Genomic DNA, 11,988 nt, shown 5'->3' with positions numbered 1-11,988 from the left:
GTGTGTGTGTGTGTGTGTGTGTGTGTGTGTGTGTGAACAATGGTCAACTACTCTTGTCATGGCAGACCATAGGATAGGTGCGGACTGTTACTATTATTCTCAGCCCTAGTGTATTTATAATCAACATTCATCATCCGTCTTGTATGGATTTGTTCACTAAACTTTATCTGTGAACCAATAATGATATTAATACCATTATTGGTTCACAGATAAAGTTCAGTGAACAAGGAAGACAAACTACCTTCCGGAACACAGCGGTGAATCAACGGTGCCTTAAAAGAATAGTTGAGACAAAATGAACATTTGCTGGAAATGGATGTAGGCCATCCAAGATTAGGATGAGTTTGTTTCTTCATCTGGTTTGGAGAAATGTAGCATTGCATCAGTGTCTCAGCAATGGATGCTCTGCAGTGAATGGGTGCCGTCAGAATGAGAGTCCAAACAGCTGATAAAAACATCACAATAATCCACAAGTAATCCACAGCACTCCAGTCCATCAGGAGTGCTGTGGATTACTTGTGGATTATTGTGATGTTTTTATCAGCTGTTTGGACTCTCATTCTGACGGCACCCATTCACTGCAGAGCATCCATTGCTGAGACACTGATGCAATTTCTCCAAATCTGTTCCAATGAACAAACAAACTCATCTACATCTATGATCAAAGGAAGGAGTGTATGTTTTCATTTTTGTTTGAATTATTAGTTTAAGATGCCGTCTAGGTCTAGATGATCGACACACACACTCACATTGATGATGAGGATGAGAGGCTCTCCAGGATGATGTTTGATGAGTTTCTCTTTGTTGGCTGTATAGAACTGCGGATCCTCTACATAGTCAAAGTGAAAGGCATCAGCGTGAGGCTCCTCGTCCTCGTCCGGCCCTCGTCCTGATGGAGACGCGTCCTCTCCTCTGTACAGCACCTCGTTGAGGTAGAAGTGAGCGGTGGCCTGCTGGGATTGATTGGTGGCAGGAGACTGACAAACGATCAGAGTAGATGACACACAGGAGCAGATCTGCGGAAATGACATTTGTATGAACGAGCGCACAGACTGAAATATCACACACACACACCAGCACTTTGATCTCTATCTATAAACAAAGCATTATTCATCTCACCGTCTGTCCGATTCCAGACACCTCCATCCTGACAGACTGCACCAGATTGAAGCCATATCCAGTGACCGAGATACTGCGACCACCGCTGCAACACCATCACATCACAATTGCATGTTCAAACAAAGGCTCTGAGTAGTATGCATACTAGCATACTACTGATTCTGCTGCATGTAGGCAGTATTGTGCACAGTATGCAATATGTAAGGGATAATGCACGGCTAGCTGTGCATTAACCGATTGTAATGCATGACGTGGAGGCCAAGAACCACCTGACGTGAAGCGCATTAAAATTGTTTGATGCACAGCTAGCCATGTATTATCCTGCTTATACCATGGTCATTTGCCAGCACTGACAAGTTAAAGCTGTTAATGATGTGCACAGCACAATATTTGACCGGAAGGGTAAAAATGACAGTTATTTCTGCAGTTCTCCAACCTGTGTGTGTGTTTGTTTGTGTGTGTGATGTGTGTGGGTTTGTGTGCAGCAATTAAAGCAGCGCATTAATATGGAACGGTGATTGAACTGACTTGGAACTACTCGTGCATTAAATGGTTTTAATGCATACCTACCAGCCAATCAGAATTGAGTATTCAGACAGACCGTGGTATAAATGTTTATAAACAGCAGCACTTGACTACTGCTGTCCTGTGTGCGTTCAGTACCTGAGGAAGCTTTTGTTGGGTCTGATGTGACTGATAGTAGGGTTTTTCTCGTAGGTGAATGTGAAGCTGGGTGAAGCGCTGAGGCACGGCCGGTCGTCATACACCACACACACCGACACGTTCTCAGCGGCGGCCGCTTCGGCTGGAGGCATCACACACTCGATGACGTCACTGGAAAGCCTGCAGAAGCATACCACAGACGTGATGAGCAGCAGATGCGTGATATATCAGTGAAACACGAACCGCCACGAACACGCGCTCACATGAAGATGGTGCAGTTCTGAGTCCGGTTGATCTTGACGTTGACTGTGGATCCAGCGTCCAGGAACTGGCCGTGGATGGTGAGTCTGGTTCCTCCAGCGAGGGGACCCTGCTGCGGTGTGAACTCCAGCAGTCTGGGCTCCTGTGCCATGGAGGGCCGAGAAAAAAATTATTTAAAGTAGGGATGCACGATATTAGATTTTTGCCGATATCCGATATGCCGATATTTTTCAAATCATTTTGGCCGATAGCCGATGCTGATATATACAAATGTGTATGGATAAATACAAAGTTCTGGCATGAAACTCTAGATGGCGCAGTTCGATAGGTCTAACTCAATCTGACCTAATAACATCATAATCACATGGCACAGCTGATAGGTTCTCTTCTGTATCGGTAGCCAATGAGCTCGCTGCTCAACATTCAAATATATGACTAGTGCTTGCCGTAGCAGTTGCAGCGTGCTTCAGAAACCCTCCACCTTCCCCAGCTCCACCTGTATAGATCTGCTACGAGGTGATTCATGTATGCTATATGGGGGTTATTTCATGTATGTTATATGTGCAGCAGCAGTATTTCTTACATGCTCACAGCAGCATGTTGTGGATGTATTGGCAGTAGCAAGTCTCGGTGCTTGCTCTGCCGCAGCAGCAGCGTAGCAGATCTATTCCGCCAAGACCAAATACATTAACATTGTCATGTACATTACCATACCAATCCCTCCGAGAGTTGTCATGACAGAAATATATTTCCCTTTATTTTAAAACAACAGCAAGTCTCTCCTGTGCAGAAACTATAAACAAATTGTTTTTAATTTTGGTTATATATGAGCAAAAAGAACTAATAAACATTATTAAAGTTATTTTTTTAATGAGAGAACATTGTATATAAGTTTAAATAATCCATTTGATAAAATATATTACTTATTAATGAATAAATCTGTATATAGTATAAGTGTTATAACTGTATAAGTGTTTGTAATTGTTATTCATGTAAACTACAGATTCTGGCCTTTAAATCAAAACAGACTCGTGAATTTATGACATTGATACCACTTTGTTTATTCAGAAACACAAGTCACTATCACACTATCACACCCTGAGCACATGTGAGCAATCGATCTTATCGGCAAGGCATATCAGCATAATTTTTTCAAATTGGCCGATGCTGATGTTTACATTTTAAGCCATTATCGGCCGATTCCGATAAATAGTGCATCCCTGCGAAAATATCGTGCATCCCTACTTTAAAGTGTTGGTTCAATCACAAACTGTGGTTCATTCCAGTCCGAGATCTGACTAAGTGTCACGCTGGAAAGAGCTGGCAGACCAGCAACAAATCAGCTACTATTTTCCAAAATACAGCTGTTGTGACAGGCTGAAGGTCTACCAGCCAAGCAGCTAAAACCAGCAAGGAACAGCTACAAACCCACTGTTATGTTCCACTTCCAGCAGGCTTTAGCTGGATTTTCTATCAAGAAGGCTTTTACTGAATGCTGTAGCATAGCGAGCACATTTCAGTATGTTTTAACCAGCAAGAGCTGTGTTGATAAAGTCAGAGGGCAGCAGCTTTGATCACATCAAGAACCATAAATGGTTCTGGAAGGTTAGTTTAAACTAGCATGTCATTGAGAAGTAATGTGGCATGCAGAGTGAATGTCAGCGCTGCTACACATGTGAACATATACAGCACACACAGACCACACATGACATCACATCCTGTGGGGGTAGAGGGTCAAGAGGAGCATATGAAAGCATAAGTGTGTGTGAGTGTGTGTTGTTCAGCCAGATGTTTCCTGAGCTCAGCGACTGAAGCGGCGGAAGGTTTGAGGAAGGAGCTTTGGAGGAGTCCACATTCACATCCCTCTTCCTGCCTTTCCTCTTTACCATTTCTGATCCTGTTTTCCAGTCCTGCTCCAGCTCCATTTCACACTAAAACCAGTCTTGGGTAGCCTCAGAGTCTTTAGTGTGTTGGAGAGCTTTGGGTCTGACCCGTTGTGAGTTTCCTCGAGCTGCCAGCCGTGTTTTGGAACATGGTGGCTGGTTTCTTGTTGATGCAACCTAGGAATAAACTGGTTGAAGCTGACTGATTATGCTGAACCAGTAAGAAACCAGCTGCTCGTAACGGCTGAAAGTGCTCAAGCTGTTTTGTAAAAAGGTGGCAGGTTGACCTGCTAAAAACCAGCTACTGTCCAAAAGACAGCTAGCAGTTTAAGCTCAATCATCCCCAGGCTGCTCTCAGATCTCTTTAATACATTTGCCATTTTTCCACCAGATTCCTCAGTCCTCAGGGGCGGTGTCTTCATTAGGGCAACAGGGCAATGCACCACCAAAACTCTATCATATTCAGCGACAGCTGTCACTGTTCTAGGCTGTTTGTTCTACCTCTGGATATATAGTCCAATCAGCGTCGAGTCATGTTGTGGAGTACCATCCCTTTTTGGGTGAACTCTCTGGCCGAGAATCACCCGACTGTTCTCATAGACTTCCATATTTTTTTTTTTCGAGCTGCAGGCACTGCAATGCAATCTCTTTGAGTTCTGGGAGGGAATGTAACCTTAACTTGTGCAGCGATTGGTGGGAACAAACCTAGCTCTATTAATAAGAAATATGAAGTCAGGACTAGTCTGTAAGGGCTGAATGAAGCAAACCAGTATTTTACCAGTGAAGTTTAGATGGATGACGATTGTAATGGAGGTAAAGACGATTACAGTGACACCGCAATCATACAATATTAGACGCGCAAATCCGTTATTATTAATGTGCAAACAAACAGACCATGTATGTGCGCTCTCTGATAGCTTTTTGTATGGGCACATTTTAGTTTGGTTGCATGTCTGGCAAGTGTTTTATAATGGACACTTGCTGAAGAAGCTTGTTTTTATAGGAGTTTGCAATGGTCAGTGGTGTTTATATACATATCAACACTCACTCTGACAGAGGAACTGTTCACTGGTCATTATGAGCTGCCCTCAGATCACCACATTCAACAAATTCAGAATGTTTGGTCCCACTTTATATTGTGGCGCTAATACCTGTGTACTTACATAGTAACTAGATGTGTACGTAGTATGTAACCACAGTGTAAGTACATATTGGTACATTGTAGTTACAGAAATATTACAGCTGTAGATATTAGGTTTAGGGGTGGAAATGGGATCCAGGGGGTGGAGATGGGTAGGTTTAGGGGTGGAAATGGGATCCAGGGGGTGGAGATGGGTAGGTTTAGGGATATGTAAAGTGGGAGGAGTTGGATCTCAAGTTGGTGGATTTGGTGCACCACTGTAATACCAGTGTCCTTACATGGTAACTCCTCAGGAACTGTTCACTTAATATAAAGTGTAACATTCTGGACACCAACCACAATTTATATGTAACGCCTAACTTACTGGCCGCTGCTGTGTAACATCAAAATAATCACATGGTAAATCCATAGGAATTGTTTACTTAATATAAAGTGTAACACTTTCTTTACCAAAAAGTGCTGTTAGTCCTGTTACACATTTGTACTTTCATTACCTAAAAGTGTTGTTACCAATGTCCTGTTACACATTTGTATTTACACATACCATTCAGTGGGTTGTTACATATGTGTAGTTACACAAACATTACATCTATAGATACTATGTACCAATGTGTACCATGTACACATCTAGTTACTATGCAAGTACACAGGTATTAGGGCCACTTAATATAAAGTGGGACCGAATGTTTTTATTTACTTTTTTAGTTTGTGTTTTGCTCTGTTTAATACATTACATCTATAGATACTATGTACCAATGTGTACCATGTACACATCTAGTTACTATGCAAGTACACAGGTATTAGGGCCACTTAATATAAAGTGGGACCGAATGTTTTTATTTACTTTTTTAGTTTGTGTTTTGCTCTGTTTAATAATTCTGAATGGATCCGTATATGTTTATATACAGTCAGATCAAGGTGACTGGTATAGTGGTCTGTTGTCTGTTGTCTCCGTGTGGTTCTGTTTGGTACTCAGCTTGACTTGTAGTTATAGAAAATGATCTAAATAAATGTGAGATTGATTTTTTTTCCTCACAGTTTTTGCTGTTGCACTGTATACATAAATTGTGAATTATGGAAATTAAAAAATGTTTTAATTTGTCTGGACAAATTCTTGCAGAAAATATAATTTTGTGAGAATCATCCTCAAACTTAATCTTGAACTTGGTAAAACAATTATCTTTATTTAAGTCTTAATATTTTTCCTTTTGTTATACTGGAATAAATCATACTGGGATGTATGCTAAAATTGTTGGACGTGGCGCCCCACCTAGAACATTTTCCTCCAGCCGCCACTGTCCACAGGTTTGCTGCTAAAATCAGCACAAGAAAATCAGTCTGATGACTCAGTTTGGATCTGCTCGCTAGCGCCAAATCACACTCTGTTCCTTCACATTCATTTATAAAACAAACCACATGTGCCACCGTATCTCTCAATGCCGTGTGAAAATGACATCGGCCCAGAAACTCCATCAGACAAAACAAAGCAAAGCCCTTCCAAAGTCCTTCCTCTCAATCAGCTGAGTTCATGCAGTCAAACGTGCCGTCCTATCACGCAAACGTTTGGTGAAAGTGTGGAGATCTGTCAGATCTCATGAGAGGGTGGTCTAACACACAACGAAGGGTGTGATGGGAAAATAAATCAGGATGAAGACAAAAGAGTGAATGCAGGAGAGGATCATCAGTCTGAGGGTGTGAAATGGAAATCAACAGAGAACAAAAGCCTTGCACGTACCACAAAGGAGAAGATGTCCTTTGAAACGCCCACAGCGTTTCCGGCCACTCTCACTGTCACATGATCGCTCGTCTGTTCCCACGATGCACCAGTCTCACAAACCAACCTGTAGCGACACACACAAACTGCTGGATCACGAGCCATAAACTCATCTGTCATTTGGTGAAGCTTGGATAATTAGCTGTGTGACGCCCTCAAAAACCATGAATACAATTACAACACAATCCAGATGACACTAAATATGGCTCACCTGCAACAAGGATAAACATAGTTTCTGCCTACATTCCAGTTGATGCTAAATGAATCATTTTTGTGTACTTTTGCACAATAAACAGTGTCCAGTGTAAAAACTGAAGCACAGATGAACTCTGACATCATGTGAAGCTCAAATCAACATTATATCAGTCTGAACTGTCAATCACATCCAAATGACGCTCTGCGCAGTGATGGATTTGTCATTCAGTGCAGGACGTGGTTAAACATGGTTAACAGTAGGTAGTGTGTGTCTGTAGATATGAAGGGTGTGAGTGTTTGATCTGTGTCCTGTACCTGACTGAGACAGTGTAGTATTGTGGCAGAACACTGCAGGGCACATGGCCGATGGAGACGTTGAGCTGAGTGGCGCTGTGTCCGAGGTTCCTGCCCTGCACCGTGAGCAGCGTCCCGCCGGTCAGCGGCCCCGACAGCGGCTCGACCTACACATCAACACACACTGACTGAGACACCACAGCTAGTCAACTGAGAAAATGCTTACAGGTCAGTCAGTTTCACACAGAAGAGAGCCGAGACACTGCAGGAGTGAGTGGGAAGATCAGCTCACGATTTATTTTGAAATCCTGGCAGAACAGTTATCATAAACCCAACATGTGTATATGTTCATCATGGCTTGGGTCATTCAGACTTCAGACTAAACAACTTCACTCATAAACAATCTGTGCACCTAAAACACACACACACTCTCTCTCTCTCTCTCTCACACACACACACACACACACACGCATGCTCACATGTGTTTCTAAAGTGCACTACTGGTCAAAAGACTGGAATAATTAGGATTTTTTTTTTTTTTTGAAAAAAGTCTCCAAGACTGCATTTATACAATAAAAACAGTAATATTGTGAAACTACAGATATGCAGGGTTAAATGTAAGAGCTGAGAGTGACGCTCAGATCAACAGTGTGTGAGAGTACTTACATAACGGAAATACGTAATTTAATTACAAAATAAATGTAATGGTAATTAGTTACAGTTACTGAGAATTTTTTTTAATTAAATTACAGTAACTTATGAAAATGTTAACAATTACAAAGGGGGTTACATCTGAAGATTTTCACACACATACAGATTTGATTGATTTCTTTCCCAATTTGCATTGACTGCTCTAAAATATGACACACCAATGCTTCAGGAGTTTAGGACACATGCTTATTCAATAACTGGGTTACACTTTATTTCGATAGTCCACTTTAGACATTCTATTAACTATAAGTAACTTTGTAACTACATGTCAACTACGTCAACTAATTCTCATTAATTTGCAACTACATGTCTACTAACTCTCAGAGTAGACTGTTAGGGTAGGTTTAGGGTTAGTAGAATGTTGACAAAGAAAGTGTTAGAAGATATTAAGCAGACAGTCTACTAATACTCTACTAACTGCTAGTTGACATGTAGTTGCAAAGTTACTTACTGTTAATAGAATGTCTGAAGTGGACTATCGAAATAAAGTGTTACCAAACTGTTTTATTTCCTATTTGGGATTATGTATATGCTTTATCTTTTAAGACTGTTTTTTTTTCAAGGCTTTGTTAGATGCCAGTGTTTCCTGTCACAGCTATGCAAAGATTTGATTTCAAAAACAGTATCATATCTACTGAACTATTGCTTGTTATGATTTTAAATCTGCATTTAACCCAAGAATGATCTGAAAGTAAGTCTGATTTTGAGGTGGCTGCGTTTTAAAATTACATTTTTACAATTTTAATTAAAATGATAAAGGATTTTGAAAGTCTGATAGTAATCTTTGTTGAGTGCTACTGTAATGTTAACCCTGCCTGCTTTACATGTTTCCAAATGACTGACAGTTGAAAACATTTGTTAGGAATGTAGAAAAGTAATCAAAAAATAATAAAATGTAATCAGTTACATTACTTTAATAAAGTAATTGAAATAGTTACACTATACTTATTACATTTTAAATAGGGTAACTTGTAATCTGTAACCTGATACATTTCCAAAGTGATCTTTCCAACACTGCAGATCAAATGTACATTAATGATGCTGTAAAGTATGAAAATATTCCTGTTTAATATGCACAGAAAATGTGCTTGTTGTGACCGACTGCTGTTTAGTAGATGTAGATGTGTTGTGCATTTCGGATGAATCAGCAGATTTGCAGAGGTTTCTGTGTATCTGTGCAGGTCAAATGCCTGAGTGTTGTGGCTTATAAATGAAGAGTGCGTAAAGAGGAAAGAATGACAGAGACACACAGAAACGCTTTGTTTGTTTTTTTGGGTCACTTTCATCCGCAGTGTCAGCAGAGAGATGACAGGAAGTGAGGCAGGAGGAGCTGAAGAGGGACAAACAGGAAAAGGAAATTAACGGTGCCAAACCTGTGCTGTTGACAGGAGGACCGTGACTGGACTACTCCAGCTCAATCACTCAACTCAACCACAGGAGTCTGCACAAAGAAACAGAAGCTGCTCTATGTTCGGCATTAGCTATTGCTTTTTAATGTGTTAAATAGAGGTGTTTTTTCAGCTTCTCGTCATGTGTCAGAGCCGCAAATGTTGCTTGCAAATATTTTGATTAAATATTGCATCACATACGTGTTCATAGGAAAACTTGAAATCGCATCATATGACCCCTTTAAATAAAATATGTTTTTTCTCTAGAATAACATCTACTGCCGAAGCGTGCACAATAAAAGCTGTGAGCTGTGTTGGTTAGATCAGTGTCGTGTTTGTGCAGTGGATCTGTCTGAACCTCTGCTCTATATCTGAGCACTCCTGTAAAACATGAAGGAAGCCAACACAAGCTCAGTGCGGCTCTCCTGTCTGTTTCACATGTGTGTGGTGATCAATCCTCAGGGAAAAGCACTACAGCATATTTACCCCTTATACTGTCTTATTAAATCATGTTTGTTTATGTCAAACCCAAACCGATCCCTTCTGTTTTTTATGACTCGTTAGCTGGTTATAGAACAATATTATAAAAGACTAATGCTTTATAGCGGAAATGTAAAACTGTACATTTGATGTGTCACGTAACTTGCCAACATAAAAAAGACTAAACTACATTAGACAGCAATTTATTACAGAAGTAATGTGGACCTCATAGCTCAGATAACAAGATAAATGTTTAATTTTAAGCTGACTCAAAATTTAGTATTGATGAATCTGAGCAGAGTTACACACATTGTTGAAACTCTAGAGGCTTGTAACACTCCAAAGAGAAAGGAAAAATTGAAATCGCATCATATGACCCCTTTAAGGAACTGTTCCATTGAGTCATTATTCAATCATATCGGTGTTGTTCTAAAGCCACTGGCCTTTTTTCTTTGTCTTAATAATATAGCATGCTTTGTTTCCTGCCCAGAAAACAAAATAAGCTTCTACAACTTCAGAAGAATGTCAGGCTGAATAAACAATGACTGGATTTTCATTTAGAGAGAACTGAACTATCTCTACAGAAGAAACATCTGAGAAACAGGAGTTAAAGTCTCTGTCTAACCTTACTGCTGCTCAGGTCTGGGCAGCGTGTGGTGATGGCGTGGCACTGGTCCCGCTGTTGACAGCTGTTATCACACCAGACACACATGTGGCCCTGCGTCTGACGGCCCCAACACTGAGAGCAGTCGCTGTCGCCCGCGCTGCAGCTGTACACCTCCACTGCACACACACACACACACACACACACACACATTACACATCTGTCTTTTGAGGCTCTTCCAGAGGTCTGAAGCACTGCTTTAACCCAGTCAGGGTCAGGCAGGGCCATCTGCGGGTGAACTGGGGACACACAGGCTGCTACACGAGCACATGACCGCATCAACACACTACAGGCCTGCGGGACAGTCTGTGTATGTGATAATATCTGTGTTAAAATCAACACACTACAGGCCTGCGAGACAGTCTGTGTATCTGATAATATCTGTGTTAAAATACCAGTGTCATCGCTGCTGCTCACTGGGCTACTCACTCTAACAGTCAGTGAACTCTCAAACAACACGTCTGAAAACTTTAACCAATAATGAACAAAAACAGGATGAAAATCAACACACTACAGGCCTGCGAGACAGTCTGTGTATCTGATAATATCTGTGTTAAAATACCAGTGTCATCGCTGCTGCTCACTGGGCTACTCACTCTAACAGTCAGTTAACTCTCAAACAACACGTCTGAAAACTTTAACCAATAATGAACAAAAACAGGATATGCTGGAATTTCTCTTTGAATGAAATTCAATTATTACATGTGCATTATTACACATTATTACACAATGAGTTCATTCATTTGTCACACAGCAGGACCATTAAAGTCAACTATTTTAGACAAAGGTAATTACAATGTTGAAAAACAAAAAAAATATATAAAATCAGTACCTAAAATTTACAATAGACAATTTTCACTCAGAAATTGCAAGTAAATTTCACAATTAATTACTAAGAAATGGTAATTAACATTAAATTGCATGTCAATCTTTGAAGCACTGAAATAGTATTTTTTGGTAAATACTACCAAAGATTAGATTTGCTAATAATCTTGGTTTTATTCTAAAATAAAACAAATCTTTATTTTATTCTACTTCTAAAACATTTATTACAATACACCTTCATATACATTTTTAACTTAAAATCTTGATGTTGATTAGCTGATGTTGACAAAATCTATAACAGAAAAAAAGTTCCCCTTCAGGAACTCGAGCTGCGTCGAACGCTATGGGAACACCTTCAGCGTGACCACGCTCTGAATCACATGTGTAATCAGTCCAATAGATGGGCGAGACGTCACGGGCGGGTGACGTAGTGACCAGGAAGCTATAAAAGCAAGTGCGGTGGCGTCAGCTTCAAGGAATGAAGCAAGCGCTCCCAGGGATGCCGGAAGTATGGCACTGAGAAGCAGTGTCTCGTTCCCTTGGGAAACTAGGGTTACATGCGTAACCTGGAGACGTTCCCCTTCAGGAAC

General features: G+C 40.7%; 1 protein-coding gene across 1 annotated transcript in view; it reads right to left on the bottom strand.

Annotated features, from left to right (window-relative positions):
* The window catches only part of LOC107758315 (plexin-D1), a 70,583-nt gene that overhangs the window by 27,695 nt on the left and 30,900 nt on the right, over nucleotides 1-11,988 (bottom strand). Inside the window, 7 exon segments of the mRNA XM_016576032.1 lie at nucleotides 750-1,016; nucleotides 1,120-1,204; nucleotides 1,783-1,962; nucleotides 2,046-2,185; nucleotides 6,803-6,908; nucleotides 7,352-7,497; nucleotides 10,535-10,692. Of these exon segments, the coding sequence (XP_016431518.1) occupies nucleotides 750-1,016; nucleotides 1,120-1,204; nucleotides 1,783-1,962; nucleotides 2,046-2,185; nucleotides 6,803-6,908; nucleotides 7,352-7,497; nucleotides 10,535-10,692 (1,082 nt within the window).

The sequence above is a fragment of the Sinocyclocheilus rhinocerous genome, unplaced genomic scaffold, assembly GCF_001515625.1.
Source record: "Sinocyclocheilus rhinocerous isolate Xijiao unplaced genomic scaffold, SAMN03320098_v1.1 scaffold2549, whole genome shotgun sequence".
NCBI lineage: Eukaryota > Metazoa > Chordata > Actinopteri > Cypriniformes > Cyprinidae > Sinocyclocheilus > Sinocyclocheilus rhinocerous.
The sequence above is the reverse complement of the archived record's forward strand: the minus strand, read 5'-3'. Positions and strand labels throughout refer to the sequence as shown.